This window comes from Zosterops lateralis (genome assembly GCF_965231275.1).
Source record: "Zosterops lateralis genome assembly, chromosome: 39".
Classification (NCBI taxonomy): Eukaryota; Metazoa; Chordata; class Aves; order Passeriformes; family Zosteropidae; genus Zosterops; species Zosterops lateralis.
In genome coordinates this window covers 303,332-325,576 of record NC_139799.1, presented here as the reverse complement: position 1 = coordinate 325,576, position 22,245 = coordinate 303,332, and the positions used below count along the sequence as shown (strand labels likewise).

Sequence of the window (22,245 nt, the reverse complement as noted above, 5' to 3'; positions counted from 1 at the left end):
GGGCTGGTGAGGGGGGCGGGGCTTCCCCGGCCCCTCCCCCACCCAAACCCCGCCCATTTCCCCTCCCCCTCCAAGCCCCGCCCCCAAAATGGGGGAGGGGCCGTGGGAAAGGGGCGGGGCCACCCAATAAAAAAATTTGGCGCCAAAACTGAGGCTCCGCCCCCTCCTCACACGGGATTGGCTGGTGGGGAGGGAGGGGGCGGGGCCAAAGGGTGATGACGTCATGTCCAATTTCGGTTCAAATTTTGAAAATTTGGAGCCCAAAATCTGAATTTTTAACCCAAATTTTTAATCTCTGAACCAAAAATTAATTTTTTTTCAACCAAAATTCACAAATTATACCCAAAATTCAGATTTTTTTTCCTCTAAAATTTGAGAGTTTTGGTTTAAAATTGAGATTTTTTTAGCCCAAAATTGATTTTTTTAAAAAATTTACCCCAAACTGGGAATTTTCCACCTCAACACTGAGAATTTTAGATCCCAATATTAAAAAATTCTCCAAAAAATTTGACATTTTTGGCACAAAATCGATATTTTCCTCCCAAAAATTAATATTTTTTGTCTCCCAACCCCCTTTTTATCCCTTAAACCCACAAAATTTCCACAAAAATCCACCAATTTTTCCCAAGATTTTTTATTTCCTGCCTAAAACCTTTTTTTTGCTTTAAAATCTCATTTTTTCCCCAAAAATATCTTTTTTTTCCCCCTCAAAATTCCATTTTGCCCAAAACTTTTGGGATTTTCCCCAAAATTTCCTTCGTTTTTTTCTTTCTTTTAAAATCCCAAATTTTTCTGCTCAAAATTCTGTCGGATTTTCCCAAAATTTTCAATTTTTTTCTCCAATTTTTGGTTTTTTTTCCTCCCAGAATTTCCAGTTTTTGTCCTCAAAATCTTCCCAAGAGCCGCGGTCACTCTGTGGTCACTCGGTGGTCACTCAGTGGTCAGCAGTAACTCCAAGAGGTCAATGACCAGTGGTCACTCAGTGGTCAGTTGGTCACTGGTCACTCACTGGTCACTCTGGCAGGTGAATGGTCACTCAGAGAGACCAATGACCGATGGTCACTCAGTGGTCAGTTGGTCACTCGGGAAGGTCGATGACCAGCTCAGATGGTCAGTGGTCACTCCAGGAGATTGATGACCAGCTCAGATGGATGTCAGAGATGTTGATGACCAGTGGTCACTCAGTGGTCACTCAGTGGTCACTCGGGCAGGTCGATGACCAGCTCAGACAGTCAGTGGTCACTCAGCGGTCACTGGTCACTCAGCGGTCACTCAGCGGTCAGCGGTCACTCAGTGGTCACTCAGTTGGTCAGTGGTCACTCAGCGGTCACTCAGCGGTCACTCGGGCAGATCGATGGTCACTCAGCGGTCACTGGTCACTCAGCGGTCACTCAGTGGTCAGTTGGTCACTCCGGGAGGTCGATGGTCACTCAGCGGTCACTGGTCACTCAGTGGTCACTGGTCACTCAGCGGTCACTCAGCGGTCAGTGGTCACTCAGCGGTCACTGGTCACTCAGCGGTCACTCAGCGGTCAGTTGGTCACTCCGGGAGGTCGATGGTCACTCAGCGGTCACTCAGCGGTCAGTGGTCACTCAGTGGTCACTCCGGGAGGTCGATGACCAGCTCGTCGTCCCCGTCCAGGGGGTCGTCGCTCCCCTCCCCCTCCCCGTCCCCGGGGTCACTCAGGAGGCGCCGGGGGAGGGTCGGAGGGACGGGGGGAGGGGCCGGAGGCGGGGCCAGCGCCGGAGGGGGGAGGGGCGAGCCCGGGCCACGCCCCCCGGACACGCCCCCGCCGAAGGGGAGGGGGGGAGGGGCAGAGGGGGGGAGCTGGGGGGGAGGGGAGAGAAAAGGTCAGTGAGGAGTGACCAGAGTGACCACAGAGTGACCACAGAGTGACCAAGTGACCCCCAAAATGACCCCAAGGTGACCCCCCAGCCCCTCCCGCTGAGTGACCCCTCCCCACTTTGCCCCTCCCCCAAATGACCCCCCGGTGACCTCTGACCCCTCAATGACCCCCCAGATGACCCCAATGTGACCCTGAGTGACCCCCCCCAATGGCCACTGAGTGACCAAATGACCCAAAGTGACCCCTGAGTGACCCCTGAGTGACCCCTTCCCCCTCTGCCCCACCCTAAATGACCCCCGAGTGACCCCTGAGTGACCCCTGACCCCAGAGTGACCCCCAGCCCCTCCTCCATGACCCCTGACCCCTGAGTGCCCGCTGTGCCCCTCCCCCCTGACCAAATGACCCCAGGGTGACCCCAACCCTTTCCTCCTCCCTTGAATGACCGCTGACCCCCAAACTGACCCCTGAGTGACCCCCAGCCCCTCCCCCAAATTACCCCGGCCCTGCCCCATGACCAAATGACCCCTGAGTGACCCAGCCCTTTCCCCCTCCCCTGAATGACCCGAGTGACCCCTGAGTGACCCCTGAGTGACCCTCAGCCCCTCCCCCATGATCCCTGACCCCCAGAGTGACCCCTGACCCCTAAATGACCCCAAAGTGACCCCCAGCTCCTCCCACATGAGCAAATGACCCCAAAGTGACCCCAAAGTGACCCCAAAGTGACCCTTGAGTGACCCCTGACCACAAACTGACCCCTGAATGACCCCCAGCCCCTCCCCATGACCTCTGACCCCGAGTGACCCGAGTGACCCCTGACCCCGAGTGACCCCCGCGTGCCCCCAGCCCCTCCCCCCCCCGTTACCTGTCCCCGCCGGGTCCCTTTGCTGCGCCGGGCGGGGGAGGGGCGTGGCCGGGCCCCGCCCTGCGGGGGGAGGGGCGGGAAGGCCGGGGGGAAGGGGCTGTACGGCGGCGACGCCATCTTGGGGGAGGGGTCAGAGGTCACACGGGGGTCAAGCCACGCCCACTTTTTAATAAAAAGGGGGCGGGGCTTCAAGAGAGGGAGGGGTTTGGGTGGGGGAGGGGCACTCACCATGTAGGGGGAGGGGCCGAAGGCCGGGGGGGGAGGGGAGGGCGAGCGGCGCCTGCGGGGGAGGGGACAGAGCGTTGGCCACGCCCACTGCCGGGGCGGCCATATTGGAGTTCACACCACTCCTATAGGGGCTGCCATATTGGATTTCACACCAGCCCATGGGGGCCGCCATATTGGATTCTGACCCCTAAATGTGGCAGCCATCTTGGATTTTGACCCTGACTTGAGGCAGCCATATTGGATTTTACACCACTCCAATGGGGGCGGCCATCTTGGATTCTGACCCCTAAATGTGGTGGCCATCTTGGATTTTGACCCAGACCTGAGGCGGCCATCTTGGATTCTGACCTCTATGGGGGCGACCATCTTGGATCCTGACCCCCATTAAAGCAGCCATCTTGAATTCTGACCCCTATGAGAGCGGCCATATTGGATTTTAACCTCTGTGTGGGCAGCCATCTTGGATTCTCACTCCCAAATTTGGAAGCCATTTTGGATCAGACCCAGACAAACACCCCGCCCACTTATCTTATGACCCTGCTGAAGCCACACCCACTTCTGCTGGCAGCCATCTTGGATTTCCCATCTGCCATGTTGGATTCTCACACCCACAGCAGGGGCGGCCATTTTGAAACTCCACCAACTTTTGTCAGCCATATTAAAGCCACACCCACTTCCAGCCACCATTTTGAAGCTCCACCCACTTTTGGCAGCCATTTTGAATCCCCGCCCACCCCTTTAACCCCTTCCTGACCTCTTGGCAGGCGTTGGCTCCGCCCCCTTGGGGGTGTCCCCGTCGCTGTTTTCGGACGACGCCGTCGCCTCCGAGTCTGGGGGGGGAGGGGAAAGCTCAGGAAGGTGTGGGGGAGGGGCCGACCCCGCCCTGGGATTGACCTTTGACCCCACAAAATACCTGAGGAATCATCATCGACGTTTTCGTACTGGAGGAGCCGATCCAGGAGGAAACTGAGAGGGAAATTTGGGAATTTTAGAGAATTTAAAAGATTTTAATTCAAAAAAAGGAATTTTTGGGGATAAATTTGGGGGTTTCGGTACCTTTTGTCCCGGGAGACCTTGAGGAGTTTTCTCTGGGCCCTCCTGAGCTCCTCCTGGAAACATTCCTGTTCCTGGGGGCGGAGATAAAAAATGGGCGGGGCTGGTTTGGCCACGCCCACAACAAGGGGGGGATGGGAAAACAGCCCCCCAAAAAGCAGCCCCAAAATCCTGGGGTTTCACCCCGAAATTCAGCTTTTTTCCACCAAAAATTTGGCTTTTTTTTCCACCCAAATTTCACCTTTTTCCCAAAAAAAATGTGGCCTTTCACCCCCCCATATTCACCTTTTTTCCCCCAAATTTGTGGGTTTTTTTCACCCAAATTTCAGGTTTTTCCCCCTGAAAATTTTGGCTTTTTTACTCTCAAAATTCAGGTTTTTCACCCCAAAATTGTGAGGTTTTTTTCCCTCAAAACTTTTATTATTTGCCTCCACATTCTTCAGGCTTTTTCGCCAAATTTGGGGTTTTTACCCCATAATTATTAGTTTTGTCCTCAAAATCACGATTTTTTCTCTAAGAAACCATAAATTTTTCCACCACAAAACAAATTTTAAGCCAAAATTATGTGGATTTCTCCCCAAAATTATTTTTTTTCCGAGAAAATAAAGTAATATTCCCCCAAAAGCTGAACTCCTCTAAAAAACCACGAAGAGTTTACCAAAAAATTTATAAATTTGGACATTTTTTTCTCCCAAAATTTACTCAAATCAGGGCACAATTTGCCACAATTTAACTTTTCCTCTAAAATATCATTTTTTGAATCCCCAAAACCTATTTTTGAACCCAAATTAAGCCCTTTTTCCCTCAGATTTTCCCATTTTCCCCTCAAAAATCCCCCTTTTCCCCCTTAAATTGACCATTTTTCCCCCCAAAATCCCCATTTTTCTCCCCAAACCCTCCAATTCCCTCAAACCCCCCCAAACCCACAACTTTCCCCCTCAAACTTTAAATTTCACGCCAAAATGTTGAAGTTTTCCCCTCAGATTTTTCCCATTTTTCCCTCAATTCCGCCCCCCCCTCCCCCCGCGACCCCCTGGTTCCCCTCACGCTCAAGCCCCGCCCCTTTTGGCCCCGCCCTTTTAATTTCCGCCCTTTTCCGCTGGCCCCGCCCCTCACGTAGAGCAGCAGCTTCAGGCGCCGTTTGAGGGCCCGGCACCGCCGTTTGTAGCCGCCGCCATCGCCCTCCCCGGCCCCGTTCATGGCGGACAAGCCCCGCCCTTCCCCTCGCTCCTCATTGGTTGGCGGCTTCCCGCGCCGCCGCCTGATTGGTTGGTAGTGCGGAAGTCGCTGGGGTAATTTCCGTGTTCCTCCTGGGCTGAGGATGTTGAAGTCCCGCCTTTTCGCGGTTCTGATTGGTTGGCGCTTTGCGTAGCTGAGATCTCATTTGATTGTGATGCTGTCAATCATTTCCGTGGGCAGTTTTCCGCCTCGGTTATCTCGGCTATTGACTCAGCGGCTTTGTCCCACCCTCAGCCGCTTCTGATTGGCTGCTGCGGCTCTACGTCGTCTTTTGATTTGCTCTTGCGGATGCCGTTCAGTCCCGAAATGTTTCCCGCCCTCCTCCCGCTCCTATTGGCCAGCGCTTCGCAGCGCCGCTTCTAATTGGCTCAAGCAGCTTTCGTTCATCTTCATCCTGCCTTTTCCTCGCTCTCATTGGCTGCCGCTTCTCCCCGTTTGCTGACGTATTTTTCCGGGTTTTCCGCACTTTTCCCTCATTGCTGCGCGCGCTTTAGGCCCCGCCCCGCTGTCTCTTTCCTGGCTGCTGATTGGCTGCCGCGCTGAGGGCGCTGAAATGGCGGCGGCGGCGGCGCCGAGCGGCCCCGAACGGTAACGGGAGGGGAGGGGGAGACACCGGGGACCCCCCGGGCCGCGCCCCGCGCTGGCCACGCCCCCGAGGCGGCCACGCCCTGATTGACCACGCCCATTTTGTCCGCAGGGCGCCGTTTCCTAGGGAGGCTGAATGCGCATGCGCGGAGCAGGGAGGGGGCGTGGCCAAAGGAGACCACGCCCCATGTGGGGCGCCCCCCGGCGGAGGGGAGAAATGGCGGGAAAATGAGGAAAAATCTGGAAAAAATGGGGAAAAATTGGAGGAAAATGGGGTGAAAATGGGGGAAATTGGGAGCGAGGAGGAACAGGAGGAGAAGAGGGAGAAAAATGAGGAGGAAAGGGGAAAAAATGAGGAAAAAGTAAAAAATTCTGGGGAAAATGGGGTGAAAAAAGGGGAAATTGAGAGCGAGGAGGAGAAAATTGGGGAGAATTTGGGAAAAAATGGGGAAACCCCTAAAAAAACTGGGAAAAATTTGGGGGAAACTGAGAGCGAGGAAGAGGAGGAGGAAGAGGAGGAGAAAATTGGAAAAAATGGGGAAAAAATTGGGAAAATTTTTGGGAAAAGGAAGAAAATTGAGAGTGAGGAAGAGGAAGAGGAAGAGGAGATGAAAATTGGGGAGAAAAAGGAGAAAAAGGAAGAAAAATTCGGGGGGAAAAGGGGAGAAATTGAGAGTGAGGAAGAGGAAGAGAAAGAGAGGAAGAAAATTGGGGAGAAAAAGGGAAAAAACGAAGAAACTCCTAAAAAATCTGGGAAAAATGAGGTGGAAAAGGAGGAAAAAATGGGGGGAAAATCGACAAAAAGGAGGAAAATTGAGAGTGAGGAGGAGGAGGAGGAAGAGGAGGAGGAGGAGGAAGAAGAGGAGAGGAAGAAAATTGGGGTGAAAAAGGGAAAAAATGAGGAAATACCTAAAAAATCTGGGAAAAAAGGGGGGAAAAGTTGGAAAAGTGAGAGTGAGGAGGAGGAAGATGAAGATGAAGAGGAGGAGGAAGAGGAGAGGAAGAAAATTGGGGTGAAAAAGGGAAAAAACGGGGAAAAACCAAAAATATCCGGGAAAAACGAGGTGAAAAAGGGGGGAAAAGAGGAAAAAATGGGGAAAAATTGTGGGAAAAGGAGGAAAATTGAGAGTGAAGAAGAGGAGGAGGAAGAGGAGAGGAGGAAAATTGGGGTGAAAAGGGGAAAAAATGGGGAAAAACTAAAAAATTTTGGGAGAAAAGGGGGGAAAAAGGAGGAAACTGAGAGTGAGGAGGAGGAGGAGGAAAAAATTGGGGGAAAAAGGGGGAAAAAAGAGGAAAAAATGGGGAAAAATTGGGGGAAAAGGAGGAAAATGGAGAGTGAGGAAGAAGAGGAAGAGGAGGAAGAGGAGAGGAAGAAAATTGGGGTGAAAAGGGGAAAAAATGGGGAAAAACAACAAAAATTGGGAAAAAATGGGGTGAAAAAGGGGAAAATTGAGAGTGAGGAGGAGGAGGAGGAAGATGAAGAGGAGGAGGAAGAGGAGAGGAGGAAAAATGGGGTGAAAAAGGGCAAAAATGGGAAAAAACAACAAAAATCGGGGAAAAATGAGATGAAAAAGGGCAAAAATGGGAAAAATGAGGAAAAACTCAAGAAAATTGGGAGGAAAAGATGGAAAATTGAAAGTGAGGATGAGGAGGATGAAGAGGAGGATGAGGAAGAGGAGGAGGAGGAGGAAGAGGAGGAGGAGGAAGAGGAGGAAGATCCAGGCCAAAAAAAGGGGGAAAAAACGGGAAAAAACGAGAAACAAACTGAAAAAAACAAGAAAGAAAACGCGGGAAAAAACGAAAAAGGAAAAATTGGAAAAAGTGAAATGAAAAAGGGGAAAATGGAGAGTGAGGAGGAGGAGGATGAGGATGAAGAAGAAGAGGAAGAGGAAGAGGAGGAGGAAGAAGAAGATCCAGGCCAAAAAAAGGGGAAAAAACTGGGAAAAAACGAGATGCAAAAACCACAAAAAAATGAGAAACGAAAAACGGGAAAAAATGAAAATAAAAAGGTAAAAACGGACACTGAAGATGAGGAGGAGGAAGAGGAGGAGGAAGAAGATGAGGAAGAGGAAGATCCAAGGCAGAAAAAAGGGAAAAAATCGGGAAAAAACGAGACGCAAAAACCACGAAAAAACGAGAAACCAAAACCAGGAAAAAACGAAATTAAAAAAGTAAAAACGGACAGTGAGGACGAGGAGGAGGATGAGGATGAAGAGGAGGATGATGAGGAAGAGGAAGAAGATTCAGGCAAAAAAACCAGGAAAAAAACAGGAAAAAATGAGACACAAAAACCACGAAAAAACGAGAAACAAAAAACAGGAAAAAACGAAATTAAAAAAGTAAAAATGGACAGTGAGGATGAGGAGGATGAGAATGAAGAAGAAGAGGAAGAGGAGGAGGAAGAAGAAGAAGATCCAGGCCAAAAAAAGGCGAAAAAATCGGGAAAAAACGAGACACAAAAACCGCGAAAAAACGAGAAACGAAAAACAGGAAAAAACGAAATTAAAAAGGTAAAAACGGACAGTGAGGATGATGAGGATGAGGAGGATGATGAGGAAGAGGAAGAAGATTCAGGCAAAAAAACCAGGAAAAAACCAGGAAAAAATGAGACGCAAAAACCGCGAAAAAACGAGAAACGAAAAACGGGAAAAAACGAAAATAAAAAGGTAAAAACGGACAGTGAGGATGAGGATGAGGAGGATGAAGAGGAGGAAGAGGAAGAAGAGGAAGATTCAGGCCAAAAAAAGGGGAAAAAACCGGGAAAAAACGAGACGCAAAAAACTCGAAAAAACGAGAAACGAAAAATTGGAAAAAACGAAACCAAAAAGGGAAAAATGGAAAGTGAAGATGAGGATGATGAGGATGAGGACGATGAAGAGGAGGAGGAAGAGGAAGAGGAAGATCCAAGGCAGAAAAATGGGAAAAAAATGGGAAAAAACAAGACACAAAACCCGCGAAAAAACGAGAAACGAAAAACGGGAAAAAACGAAATTAAAAAGGTAAAAACGGACAGTGAGGATGAGGATGAGGAGGATGAAGATGAAGAAGAGGAAGAAAAGCCCCAAAAAGCCTCGAAAACTCCCCAGAAAAGCTCCTCGGACTCGGAGGACTCGGAGGATTTGCCGCTGGCGAAATGGGCGGGAAAAGGGCGGAAAAGGGGCCGGGAAAAGGAGCCGGAGACGACCAGGAAAAGGAAAAAGGAGGAGGAGGAGGAGGAGGATGAAGGCTGGTGGAGGCCCAAAAAGGTGAATTTTGGGGTTTTGGGGGAAATTTTAGGGGTTTCTGGGGAAAATTTTGGGATTTTGGGGATTTTATGGGAATTTTTTGGGGAATTTTGGGGATTTTTGGTGGAATTTTGGTGGAATATTGGGTTTTTTGAAGGGATTTGGGGGGAAATTTGGGATTTTGGGGGGAAAATTGGGATTTTTGGAGGGAATTTTGGGACTTCGGGGATTTTGGGGAGAAAATGTGGACAATTTGAGGGTTTTGGGGAAACTTTGGGGATTGTGGGTGGAATTTGGGGGGAAATTGGGATTTTTTGGAAGAATTTTGGTGGAATTTGGGGATTTTTGGAGAAAATTTGGGGATTTGGGGAAAAATTTGGGGGAAATTTGGGATTTTTTGAGGGGGAATTTCGGTGCAATTTCAGCCTCAATTTGGCGCCCTTTCTGGGAGGGGGCGTGGCTTCCAAAACCCCGCCCCCTTTACACAAACCACGCCCCCTTACGTAAGCTGCGTTCCCTCGAAAGCCACGCCTCCTTTATGCAAATCCCGCCCTTTCCACACTAAGCCACGCCCCCTTGACACAAACCACATCCCTCTCACCCTAAAGCCACGCCTCATTTACATAAACACCGCCCCTCTCACACTAAGCCACGCCCCTTAACCCAGTCGCTTTCACCGTTAGCCACGCTTCATTTGCATAAACCACGCCCCTCTTTCCATAAGCCACGCCCCCTTAACGCAAACCTTTTTCCTCTCACCCTAAGCAATGCCTCATTTACATAAACTCCGCCCCTCTCGCACTAAGCCACGCCCCTTAACTAAACCCAGCCCATCTCACCCGTAGCCACGCTTCATTTGCATAAACCACGCCCCTCTCACCCTAAAGCCATGCCCCCTTTACTCAAACCCCGCCCTTCTCACCCTAAGCCACGCCCCTTAACACAGCCCATCTCGTATTAGCTGCGCTTCATTTGCATAAACCCCACCCCTCTCACACTAAGCCACGCCCCTTAACTAAACCCAGCCCATCTCACCCTTAGCCACGCTTCATTTGCATAAACCCCGCCCCTTTACTAAGCCCAGCCAATCTCACTCTGAGCCGCGCTTCATTTGCATAAGCCCCGCCCCTTTACTAAGCCCAGCCAATCTCACTCTGAGCCGCGCTTCATTTGCATAAGCCCCGCCCCTTTAACGCAAGCCCCGCCCGCAGGACCCGCCGGACGTGGCGCGGCTGAAGCGATACCTCCGCACCGCTGGGGGGCGCCCCAACTACAAACGGCTCCTCCGGAAGTGCCGCAGCCGCCGGGACGTGCTGGAGGCGCTGCGGGGAGCCCTGAGGGACATGGGGCTGCACGGTGAGGGGGGTTTGGGAATTTTGAGGGGAATTGAGGGGGTTCAGGGGGTTTGGGATGGGTTTGAGGGAGTTTGGGGTGGGTTTGAGGGGGTTTTGGGGGGATTTAAGGAGGTTTTAGGGGGAATTTGGGGTCCACAGCGGGACGGGACTCGATGGTAACTGAGGGGATTTGGGGCTTTGGGGGAAATTTTTAAAGGCATTTTGGGGAATTTTTAAGGAGCTTTTGGGGGGAAAATCAATAAATTTGGGGATTCTGAGGGGGATCGAGGGGTTTGGGATGGGTTTGAGGAGATTTTGGGGGGATTTGAGGGGATTTTGGAGGTGTTTGGGGAGGATTTGGGGACCCCAAGCGGGACGGGATTCAATGGTAGCTGAGGGGATTTGGGGAATTTTTGAGATTTTTGGGGTAAAAAACCGGAGAATTCGGGGATTTTGAGGGGGATCGAGGGGGTTGAGGGGGTTGGGAGGGGCTTGAGGGGGTTTGAGGGGGTTTTAGGGCGATTTAAGAGGATTTATGGGGAGATTTGGGGCCCCACTTGAGATGGGACTCGATGGTCACTGAGGGGGTTTGGGGCTTTTGGGAGGGAATTTTTGAGGGGATTTTGGGGAATTTTTTAGTAGATTTGGGGGAAAATTTGGGAAATTCGGGCATTCTGAGGGGTTTGGGGTGGGTTTGAGGGGATTTTGGGGAAGTTTTAGGGCGATTTAAGGGGGTTTTAGGGGGAATTTGGAGCTCCCAGCGGGATGAGACTCGATGGTCACTGGAGAGATTTGGGGGAATTTTTGTGAATTTTGAGGAGCTTTTGCGGGGAAAATCAATAAATTTGGGAATTCTGAGGTGAATTGAGGGGTCTGGGATGGATTTGAGGAGATTTTGGGGGGATTTAAATGGATTTTAGGGCGATTTAAGGGGATTTTAGGGGAGATTTGGAGCCGGATGGGATTCGATGGTCACTGAGGGGATTTGGAGAATTTTTTGGGAATTTCTGAGGTGATTTTTGGGGGTAAAATCAATAATTTTGGGAATTCTGAGGTGAATTGAGGGGTTTGGGATGGAATTATGTGGATTTTGGGGAAAATTTGGAGGAATTTGAGTGGATTTTTGGGGAAATTTGAGTGGATTTTGAGGCCTCACTTGAGGTGGGACTCGATGGTCACTGAGGGGATTTGAGGATTATTTTTGTTAATTTTTGAGGGGATTTTTTCCAAATTTCATTGGAATTTGGAAATTTATGAAGGATTTGAGGGGCTTAGGATGGATTTAAATGGATTTTGGGGTGATTTGAGGGGATTTTAGGGCGATTTGAGGGGATTTTAGGGGGGATTTGGGGCCTCATTTGAGATGGGACTTGATGGTCACTGAGAAAATTCAGTTTTATTTTAGTTTTTTTTAATTATCGAGGAAAAAATTTGAATTTTGAGCGATTTTTTTTAATTATTGAAGGGATTTTCTTAATTATTGAGGGGATTTTTTAAATTATTGAGGGGATTTTTTGATTTTTAAGGGAATTTTTTGAAGGGATTTGAGGGAATTTTGAGGCTCCAGAGAGAGGATTTGAAGAGGAATTTTAGGGCTGGGAAGGGAAAAATTGGGATAATTCCAGGATTTTGGGGGGAAAATCCCTTTTTTGGGGGATAATTTTGGGAGTTTTGGGATAATTTGGGGATTTTGGGGGATAATCCCGTTTTTTTGCAGATAATTTTGGAGGTTTTGGGAATAATTTTGGGAATTTTGGGGATAATTCCAGGATTTTGGGGATAATTTTGGGATTCTTTTGACAATTCTGGAAATTTTGGGGATGTTTTCTGGGGTTATTTTGGGGATAATTTTGGGATTATTTGGAGATAATTTTGAGGGGTTTTTGGGACAATTCCAGCATTTTTGGGGATAACTTTAGGATCTTTGGGATAATTTTGTGATTTTTGGGATAATTTCAGGATTTTTGGGATAATTTTGGGATTTTGGGGGATAATTTCAGGATTTTGGGGATAATTCTGGGATTTTTTGGGACAATTTGGGGATTTTTGGGGATAATTTTGGTTTTTAGGGATAATTCCAAGATTTTTGGGATAATTCTGGGAATTTTGGGGAATTTTTTTGTGGTTTTTTTGGGGGGATAATTCTGGGATTTTTGGGGATAATTCCAGGATTTTTGGGGACAATTTAAAGATTTTTGGAATAATTCTGGGAATTTTTTTTAATATAATTATAGGATTTTTTGGGATTATTTTGAGCTTTTTAGGACAATTTCAGGATTTTTTGGGATAATTTTATAAGTTTTTGAGACAATCTTGGGATTTTTTGGGGACAATTTTGTGGTTTTTTTGGGACCAATTTTATGATTTTTTTTTGATTTTTGAGGTTTCACCTCCATTTTCCCCCCCAACCCCCCATTTTTAACCCCCAAAATTCCATTTTTTCACCTCCCCGACCCCCCCCGAGTGACTTTTAGGCAGATTTTGGTGTGAATTTTGTCATTTTTGGCGTTTCCAGGCGCCCCGTCCCTGGCCCGGTGCCGCCGCCTTCGCCGGCGCCGCGAGGAACAAGCGGAACTCGCCGCCCTCGACGCCTCCAACATCCTCCCCGGTAAAAACCCCAAAAAACCACCCAAAAAACCCCCAAATCTTTGACATTTCCATCGATTTTAACTCCTCTTTTTGTCTCCCCAGCTCGATCCCGGCGGAGAAACCCCGAAAATTGTCCAAAATCTCCCCCCAAATCTCCCCTCCCTCCACCCCCGGATTGGTCGAAGCTCCGCGGCATCGTCAGCTCCGACAGCGAGTAAAAAAAAACCCCAAAATTTATATTTTTTTGGGGTAAATTCTTCAAATTTTGAACGTTTTTAGGACTCAATACTTGCGCTGGCGAAGGAAAAACCCCGAAGGTCTTTTTGGGGCCGGAGATTCTTCGTCTTCAGGAGGAAAAAGGTCTTGGCCGGTCCTGAGGATTTGCTCCTCCAGCTTTTTGTGGCGCTTCATGTCGGACAGGACTTTGTCCAGACGAGCCTCTCGTTTCTGCCCTCGGCTGGGAGGGCCTGGGAGGCAAAAATTTAATCAATTTATAGAAATTTTGAATGTTTTTTGGGGTTTTTTTGGGAGGGTTTTACCTGGGGCACGGCGCCGGTCGATGAGGGAGGGGTTGGGGGGCAAAGGGTCGTCGTCAAAGTCGAATTCTGTGGGGGGAGGAGGCCTGGAGGGGGAAAAAAAAGGAAATTTTAGCGATTTTGGGGGTTTGGAATAAAGTTTGGGTTGTTTTCTCCCCCAAAATCCAGGCCTGAGAAGGTTTTGGAATAAAATGTTGTAAATAAAAGAGTTTTTTAGGGAGTTGTGGTTGGGATTGGTAAAAGTTTGGTGAATTTCTACTCAGTTCCTCTTAAAGATCTCAAAATCACCCTCAAATCCCTCAAAATCACACCCAAATCCCCTTTAATCCGTCAAAATCCACCCCAAACCTTCCCCAAATCCCCCAATCCCCCCCAAACCTCCCCAAATTCCCCCTCAAATCCCTCAAGACCTTCCCAAATCCCCCAAAACTCCCCCAAATCCACCCCAAACCTTCCCAAAATCTCCTTTAAACTCCCCAAAACCCTCCCAAAATCCCCCTCAAATCCCCAAAACCCCCTTCAAATCCCCTTCCAAATCCCCTCCCAAACCCCCCCAGACTCACTTCTCCTCGCACATCTCCATCCTGGGACTCCCCCTACTCCAAAATCTCCCCCAAAATCCCCCAAAACCTTCCCAAATCCACCGAAAACCTTCCCAAAACCCCCTCAAAAATGCCAAAAAATCTCCAAAAATCCAAGACTCACTTCTCCTCACACATCTCCATCCCAGGGCTCCCCCTGCTCCAAAATCCCTCAAAATCCCCCCAAATCCTTCCCAAACCTTCACAAATCCACTCCCAAACCTCCCAAATTCTCCCTGAAATCCCCTCCAAACCTTCCCCAAATCCCCCCAAACCTTCCCAAAATTCTCTTTAAACTCCCCAAAATCCACCCCAAACCACCCTGAATCCAACTCAAACCCCTCAACCCCCACCTTTAAACTCCCCAAACCTTCCCAAAATCCCCTTTAAACTCCCCAAAACCCCTCAAAATCCAACCCCAAATTCTCCGCAAACCTCCCCGAACCCCCCCAAAAATCCCCAAAAAAATCCCCAAAAATCCAAAAAAAATCTTCAAAAAAATCCCAAAAAAATCCCCCCAAAAAAATCCCAAAAAATCCCCCCCAAAATCCCCAAGAAATCCCAAAAAAAATCCCCCAAAAATCCCCCCAAAAAATCCCCAAAAATCCCCCAAAAAATTCCCCAAAATCCCCAAAAATCCCCAAAAAATCCCCAAAAAAATCCCAAAAAATCCCCAAAAAAATCCCCAAAAACCCCCAGACTCACTTCTCCTCGCACATCTCCTCCCCAGGGCTCCCCAGCCCCGTCTCCTCCTCACTCTCCCCATTCCCCAGCTCCCAAATCCCCCAAAAGCCCCTCAAAAATCCCCAAAAAAAATCCCCAAAAAAATCCCCCAAAAAATCCCCCAAAAAATCCCAAAAAATCCCCAAAAAAATCCCAAAAAATCCCCTCAAAAATCCCAAAAAATCCCCTCAAAAATCCCAAAAAAAGCCCCCCAAAAATCCCAAAAAAATCCCAAAAAATCCAAAATAAATCCCCCAAAAAATCCATAAAAAATCCCCCCCAAAAAATCCCCCAAAAAACCCCAAAAAATCCCCAAAAAATCCCAAAAAATCTCCAAAACTCACTTCTCCTCGCACATCTCCTCCCCAGGGCTCCCCATCCCTGTCTCCTCCTCACTCTCCCCATTCCCCGGCTCCCAAATCCCCCCAAAACCCCCTCAAAAATCCCCCAAAAAATCCCAAAAAAATCCCCCAAAAATCCCCCAAAAAATCCCCCAAAAATCCCAAAAAAATCCCCCAAAAAATCCATAAAAAATCCCAAAAAATCCCCAAAAAATCCCAAAAAACCCCCCCAAAAATCCCAAAAAAATCCCAAAAAAACCCCCAAAAAAATCCCAAAAAAAATCCCCAAAAATCCCAAAAAAATCTTCAAAAAAATCCCAAAAAAATCCCCCCAAAACCCCCCAAAAATCCCCAAAAAAATCCCAAAAAATCCCCTCAAAAATCCCCCAAAAAATTCCCCAAAATCCCCAAAAATCCCCAAAAAATCCCAAAAAAATCCCCCCAAAATAAAAAAAAAATCCCCCAAAAAATCCCCAAAAAATCCCCAAAAAAATCCCAAAAAAATCCCAAAAAACCCCCAAAAAATCCCAAAAAATCCCCCAAAAATCCCCCCAAAAAATCCCCAAAAATCCCCCCAAAAATTCCCCAAAATCCCCAAAAATCCCCAAAAAATCCCAAAAAAATCCCCCCAAAATAAAAAAAAAATCCCCCAAAAAATCCCCAAAAATTCCCCAAAAAATCCCAAAAAAAATCCCCCAAAAAATCCCCCCAAAAATCCCCCCAAAAAATCCCCCAAAAATCCCCAAAAAAATCCCAAAAAATCCCCCCCAAAATCCCCAAGAAATCCCAAAAAAAATCCCCCAAAAATCCCCCCAAAAAATCCCCAAAAATCCCCCAAAAAATTCCCCAAAATCCCCAAAAATCCCCAAAAAATCCCCAAAAAAATCCCAAAAAATCCCCAAAAAAATCCCCAAAATCCCCCAGCCTCACTTCTCCTCGCACATCTCCTCCCCAGGGCTCCCCAGCCCCGTCTCCTCCTCGCTGTCCCCGTTTCCCGGCTCCGGGGTGGGCTGGCGGCGCGGCAGGCGCGGCACGTCCCGCAGCGGGAGCAGCCCGGCCCCCGGCCCCGCCAGAGCCTCGAAAAGCCGCCGGATCTCGGCGGGTTCGGGGGTCCAGCCCCCCGGGGGCTCCTCGGAATCCTCCTCGCTCCAGGGGATCTCCCAGTCGTCCGCCTCGGGGGAGCCTGGGGGGGATTTGGGGGAGCCTGGGGGGGATTTGGGGGAGTTTGGGGGGGATTTGGGGGAGTTTTGTGCTGATTTGGGGGAGTTATAAGGAGATTTTGGGGAGTTGTGAAAAGATTTAGGGGAGTTTTGAAAAGATTTTGGGGAGTTTTGAAAAGATTTTGGGGAGTTGTGAGAAAATTTTGGGGAGTTTTGAAAAGATTTGGGGGAGTTTTGGGGAGAGTTGGAGTTTTGGGGGGATTTGGGGGAGTTTTGGGGAGAGTTGGGGGAGTTTTGTGCAGATTTCATGGAGGTTTGGGGGGAGTTGGGGGAGTTTTGAAAAGGTTTTGAGGAGTTTTGAAAAGATTTTGGGGAGCTTTGAAAAGATTTGGGGGAGTTTTGGGGAGAGTTTGGGGAGTTGTAAGGGGATTTAGGGGAGTTTTGAAAAGGTTTTGAGGAATTTTGAAAAGATTTTGAGGAGTTTTGAAAAGATTTGGGGGAGTTTGGAGGAGATTTGGGGGAGTTTTGTGCAGATTTCAGGGAGTTTTGGGGAGAGTTTGAGGGATTTTGTGCAGATTTGGGGGAGTTTTGAAAAGATTTCGGGGAGTTTTGAGGGGAATTTGAGTTTTGGGGAGAGTTGTGAAGGGATTTGGGGGAGTTTTGGGGAGATTTGGAGGAGTTTTGGGAGGTTTGGGGGGATTTGGGGTGATTTAAAGAAGATTTGGGGTCGTTTAAAGGCGATTGGGGGTAATTTGAAGAGGATTTGGGGTGATTTAAGGAGGATTGGGGGTGATTTAAGGAGGAATTTGTGTTTAAAGGTGATTTTGGGTGGGTTAAAGGGGATTTTAGGTGCATTAAAGAGGGTTTTGTGTCACTTAAAGAGGAATTTGTGTCACTTAAAGAGGATTTTGTGTCATTTAAAGGGGATTTGGGGTGGGTTAAAGGGGATTTTGGGGGGTTTTGGGGGGATTTTGGGGGGGATTTGGGGGGGTCGGTGACTGACAGGGATTGGAGGTCTGGGGGGAGGGGGGAGGGGGGGGAGGGGAGGGAGGACATGGAGGGGCTGGGGGGGATTTGGGGGAAAATTGGGGGGATTTGAGGGGGAAATTTGGAATTTGGGGGAAATTTGGGAAGATTTGGGAAATTTTGGGAAGAAAAAAGGGGGGAAATTGGGGATTTGAGGAGAAAAAATAGAAAAAAGGAAAACAAATATTAATAATTAGAGAGGAAAATTCGGTGGAAAAATCCCAGTTTGATCCCAGGGCTCCCAGTTTGATCCCGGGGATGATCCCAGCGCTCTAATTTCCATCCCTGAGGGGACCTCACTCCAAATTTCGCAACATTTCCCAACATTTCGCAACATTTCCCGAAATTTCCCGCCGCTCTCCCTGAGGGTCTCCTCCCTCCCCTCACACCCCGCCGCCATCTTGCCCGTGACGTCACCACGCCCCCCCCCTCAATTCAATCCCCTCCGGTTTCCGCCCCCCCGCGACCCCCCCGGGCCTCACTCACCGACCCCCGGCCTTCCCCCGCCGCCCCCGGGGGGGCTCCGATCCTCCGGGACCGGGCCCGAGCCCTCACTCCGCTCCCGCCCGCCGCCTCCGCGCCGCTCCCGCCATTTTTGTTTCCCGCCCTTCCTCCTTCCCCCTCACGGCGCGAAACTACAACTCCCATCAACCCCCGCGGTGTTTACCGGAAAGCGGGCGGGGCGTTACCGCCCGCCGGCCAATCAGCGGAAAGGAAAGGCGGGAGCGGCAGCGGCGCCGCCCAATGGGGGCGTAGCGATGGCGGCGTTGTTGCGGCTGGCGCTGTGCGCTGCCGGAGTGGCGCTGTCGCTGTACGCGCTTCACGTTGAGCACCGGGCGGCCGAGGATCCCTCGTACCGCGCCGCCTGCGACCTGGCGCCTTCAGTGTCCTGCACACGGGTGTTCTCGTCCCGGTAAAAGCGCCGGGAAATGTCCCGGGAGGAACGGGAGGAGGAGGCGGGGCTTGGGGGTGGGCGGGGCTTTGGCGTGGCGGCGGCCAATGGCGGTGAGGGGAAAGGGCGGGCCGCTAGGGGGCGCTGTGGGGCGGGGCTGTGAGGGGAAAGGGGCGGGGCTTTGGAGCTATAACGGGAATTGGGCGTGGCTTGGTTAAAGGGGCGGGGCTTATGTTAATTAGATCCATATATAGAGTTTAGGTTAATTAGTTCCATATGTTGGTTAGGTTAACTAGGTTAATTACTTTCATGTTAGTTCCATATGTGGTTGAATATATGTGTATGTGGCAGTGCTTATGTTAATTAAATTCATATATGACCCTTGGGGGCGTGCCTTAGCTTAACCACAACCATATATGGGTATTAAGGGCGTGGTTTAGCCAGGGGGCGTGGCTTAGTTAAGGGGAGTGGTTTACTCAAGGAGGCGTGGCTTAACCTAACCACAACAATATATGGATATTAAGAAAGGCGTGGCTTAGCCAAGGGGGCGTGGCTTAACTAAATGGGCGTGGCTTAGCCAAGGAGGCGTGGTTTATCATGACAGCACCAATAGGAGCTGTGGGTGTGGCTTAAACAGCAAGAAGGGGCGTGGCTTATCTGCCTGCCCACACCAAATATGGGAAAGTGGGCGTGTCTTTGTGGGTTTGCGGGCGTGTCCCAGCTAAACCACGCCCCTTTTTCAGGTGGGGGCGTGGCCTGGGCCTGGTGGAGCCGGTGCTGGGCAAGGACAGCCCCGTGAACGTCCCCAACGGCGCCTTCGGGCTGGTCTTCTACCTGCTGCAGGGGCTGCTGGGTAATGGGAACTGCGGGGACTGGGGTATACTGGGGGGGACTGGGAGGGGATTGGAGGAGAGTGGGAGGGACTGGGTTATATTGGGAGGGGACTGGGAGGGACTGGGAGGGGACTGGGTTATACTGGGAGGGACTGGGAGGGACTGGGAAGGGATTGGGATGGACTGAGAGGGATTGGGATGGACTGGGAGGGACTGGGAGGGATTGGGAGGGGACTGGGAGGGATTGGGAGGGATTGGGAGGGACTGGGTTATACTGGGAGGGACTGGGAGGGGACTGGGAGGGGACCGGGAGCCCCTGGTGACAAATTGGGGACACTTTGGGGACATTGGGGAGACACTGAAGGACACTAGAAATGCACTGGGGACAATGGGAATGCCTTGGGGACAAACTGGGGACACCCTGGTGACACTGGTGACACTCTGCGAACACTTTGTGGACACTGGGAATGTCTTGGGGACATTTTGGGGACACTCTGGTGTCCCCCCAGGCAGGTGTCACACACGGGCGGCCTCGCTGACCCTGCTGGGGACGTCGGTGGCCTCGGCGCTGGCCTCGCTGTGGCTCGGGGCCGTGCTGCTCTTCGGGCTGCGGGACCTGTGCCTGGTGTGCCTGAGCACCTACGGCCTCAACCTGGCCCTGCTGGCCATCAACCTGCAAAGGTGGAGACGGCACGGAAACGGCAAAAATACACCCAAAATGGACTGAAATCTGCCCAAAAATGGCTCAAATCCGCCCAAAAATGGCTCAAATCCGCCCAAAAATGGCTGAAATCCACCCAAAAATGGCTCAAATCCACCCAAAACCTGCTGAAATCTGCCCAAAAATGGCTGAAATCTGCCCAAAATTGGGGCACGGGGAGGTGAAGTTACGGTAAATGGAGGAAAAGTTACATTGGAATGACTGAAATGAGTCAAAAGTGGCATTAATTGGGTCAAAAAATGGCATTAAAAGGAGTAAAAGTTACATTAATGGGTTAAAAATGGCATTAAATGGGTCAGAAATGGCATTGAATGGGTCGAAAATGGCATTAAATGGGTCAAAAATAGCAATAAATGGATCAAAAGTTACATGAAAGTGACCAAAAATAGCATTAAATGGGTCAAAAGTGGCATTAAATGGGTCAGAAATGGCATTAAAGTGACCAAATGTTGCATTAAAGTGTCTGAAATGGGTCAAAAATGGCATTAAATGGGTCAAAAACGGCATTAAAGTGACTGAAAGTGACACTTAACTGACCAAAAACAGCGTTAAAGACCCAAAAATCCCTTTTTTACCCCTTAATAAAAAATAAAAATCGATTCCCCCTCACGCCTCACCTCCAGTCGCCAGGGGGCGCCGCTTTCCCCTCAGAAAAGACCCCAAAATCCCTTTTTTTTTCCCTAAAATAAAATAAAAATCAATTTCCCGCCACTTTCCCCCTCACGCCTCATCTCCGGCCGCTAAAAGGCGCCGCTTTTCCCTCATAAAAGACTCAAAAATCTCTTTTTTTCCCCCCTAAAATAAAATAAAAATCTATTTCCCGCCGCTTTCCCCCTCACGCCTCATCTCCGGCCGCCAGGGGGCGCCGCTTTCCCCTCAGAAAAGACCAAAAAATCCATTTTTTTTCCCTAAAATAAAATAAAAATCGATTTCCTGCCACTTTCCCGCCACTTTTCCCGCCTCACCTCCGGCCGCCAGGGGGCGCCACTTTCCCGCCTTTTTCCTCCCCTCACGTTTCACCTCCATCCACGAGGGGGCGCCATTTTCCCGCCGCGCATGCGCAGTGAGCTCGGACCGTACCACCCTTAAGGGAACGCGGGGGGAGCCGCTCCGGGGGCGGGGAACGGGCGAATCCATCGCCAAACCCAGCCCGGGGAGGCGCCGCTGAGGCCCCGCGGCCGCTGGTGTGTAAAAATAAAAAATTGGGGCAGAGTTCAGGGGGTGTTTTGAGGCAAAATCGAGGGGTTTTGGGGCAGAAATTGAAAGGGTTTTGAGGGCGGAAATGGAAGGGGGGAAAGGAGAGTCCGGACACCGGGGTTGTGTTTGGGACGCGGGGCTTGGGGAGAAGGGACGGCGGAGAGGTGGGGACGGAGCGGGGTTAAAGGGGAAAAAGGGGTCCTGGAGTGGCTTTTGAGGGAATTCTGAGGGGAAAATGGGGTCGTGGAGGAGTTTTTTGGGAGATTTTGAAGTAAAAAAGGGGTTCTGGACACTTAAATACAATTTTGGGGCGCTCCGGAGGTTCCCAGTTTCTATTTTGGGGCAACTCTGAGGAGAAAAAGGGGTCCCGGAGTGTTTATTTGGGGTTTTCTGAAGTGAAAAAGGGGTCTTGGAACGGTTTTGGGGAAATGTTGATATTAAAAAAGGAATTCTGGACACTTAAAGCCTCTTTTGGGGTGTTTAGGACATTTTCAGTTTCTATTTTGGGGAAACTCTGAGGTGAAAAAGGGATCCCGGAGTTGGTTTTGAGGGAATTCTGAGGGGAAAACTGAGTATTGGAGCGATTTTTGGGGTGATTTTGAAGTAAAAAAGGGGTTCTGGACACTTAAATACAATTTTGGGGCGTTCTGGACCTTCCCAGTTTCTATTTTGGGGAAACTCTGAGGGGTAAAAGGGGTCCCGGTGCAGTTTTTGAGGGAATTCTGAGGGGAAAACAGAGTCGTGGAACGGTTTTGAGGCAATTTTGAAGTAAAAAAGGGGTTATAGACACTTAAATACAATTTTTTGGGGGTTTAGGACATTTTCAGTTTCTATTTTGGGGAAATTCTGAGGAGAAAAAGGGATCCCGGAACGATTTTTGGGAGTTTTTTGAGGTGAAAAATGAGTTGTGGAGGGATTTTTGAGGTAAAAAAGGAATTCTGGAAGTTAAATCCTCTTTTTTTGGGGTCCTGGACATTCAGAGTTTTTATTTTAGAGGAATTCTGAGGAGAAAAAGTGATTTTGGAAAACTTTTGGATGGATTTTGATATAAAAAAGTGGATTTTAGACACTTAAATTCTTATTTTTGGGGATCTTAGCCCTTCAGAGTTTTTATTTTGAAGGAATTCTGAGGGGAAAAAGTGGTTTAGAAAAGGTTTTGGGTGGATTTTGATATAAAAAAGTGGATTTTAGACACTTAAATTCTTATTTTTGGGGATCTTAGCCCTTCAGAGTTTTTATTTTGAAGGAATTCTGAGGGGAAAAAGTGATTTTGGA

The 22,245-nt window shown here is 49.3% G+C and overlaps 4 protein-coding genes and 1 long non-coding RNA gene across 5 annotated transcripts; 3 read left to right on the top strand and 2 right to left on the bottom strand.

The window, feature by feature from the left end:
* Positions 1-479: 479 nt before the first annotated feature.
* LOC310921959 lies at positions 480-1,713 on the top strand. The gene is made up of 3 exons (XR_014592249.1): positions 480-1,162; positions 1,351-1,551; positions 1,612-1,713. It is a non-coding gene; the product is annotated as an uncharacterized lncRNA (long non-coding RNA).
* INO80E (INO80 complex subunit E) lies at positions 1,600-5,236 on the bottom strand (the record flags this gene model as incomplete). Its single annotated transcript, XM_083882221.1, has 7 exons — positions 5,106-5,236; positions 3,993-4,063; positions 3,850-3,902; positions 3,691-3,766; positions 2,937-2,988; positions 2,709-2,825; positions 1,600-1,827 (listed from the first exon to the last, which is right to left on the bottom strand). Exons 1-7 carry the CDS (start codon positions 5,187-5,189, stop codon positions 1,600-1,602), a joined length of 681 nt encoding a protein of 226 aa, XP_083738347.1. The 5' UTR covers positions 5,190-5,236.
* Positions 5,237-5,771: 535 nt separating this feature from the next.
* Positions 5,772-13,178, top strand: HIRIP3 (HIRA interacting protein 3; the record flags this gene model as incomplete). The annotated part of the gene is made up of 6 exons (XM_083882250.1): positions 5,772-5,816; positions 5,926-6,789; positions 6,952-9,160; positions 10,249-10,393; positions 12,887-12,979; positions 13,063-13,178. The coding sequence occupies exons 1-6, from the start codon at positions 5,782-5,784 to the stop codon at positions 13,176-13,178; spliced, it is 3,462 nt and encodes a 1,153-aa protein (XP_083738376.1). The 5' UTR covers positions 5,772-5,781.
* Positions 13,019-16,189, bottom strand: PAGR1 (PAXIP1 associated glutamate rich protein 1). The gene is made up of 3 exons (XM_083882235.1): positions 16,072-16,189; positions 13,500-13,582; positions 13,019-13,427 (listed from the first exon to the last, which is right to left on the bottom strand). Exons 1-3 carry the CDS (start codon positions 16,083-16,085, stop codon positions 13,243-13,245), a joined length of 282 nt encoding a protein of 93 aa, XP_083738361.1. The 5' UTR covers positions 16,086-16,189; the 3' UTR covers positions 13,019-13,242.
* Positions 16,190-18,080: 1,891 nt separating this feature from the next.
* LOC310921982 (vitamin K epoxide reductase complex subunit 1-like) lies at positions 18,081-19,854 on the top strand. Its single transcript, XM_083882249.1, has 3 exons — positions 18,081-18,240; positions 18,963-19,072; positions 19,562-19,854. The coding sequence occupies exons 1-3, from the start codon at positions 18,086-18,088 to the stop codon at positions 19,777-19,779; spliced, it is 483 nt and encodes a 160-aa protein (XP_083738375.1). The 5' UTR covers positions 18,081-18,085; the 3' UTR covers positions 19,780-19,854.
* The last annotated feature ends 2,391 nt before the right edge of the window (positions 19,855-22,245 follow it).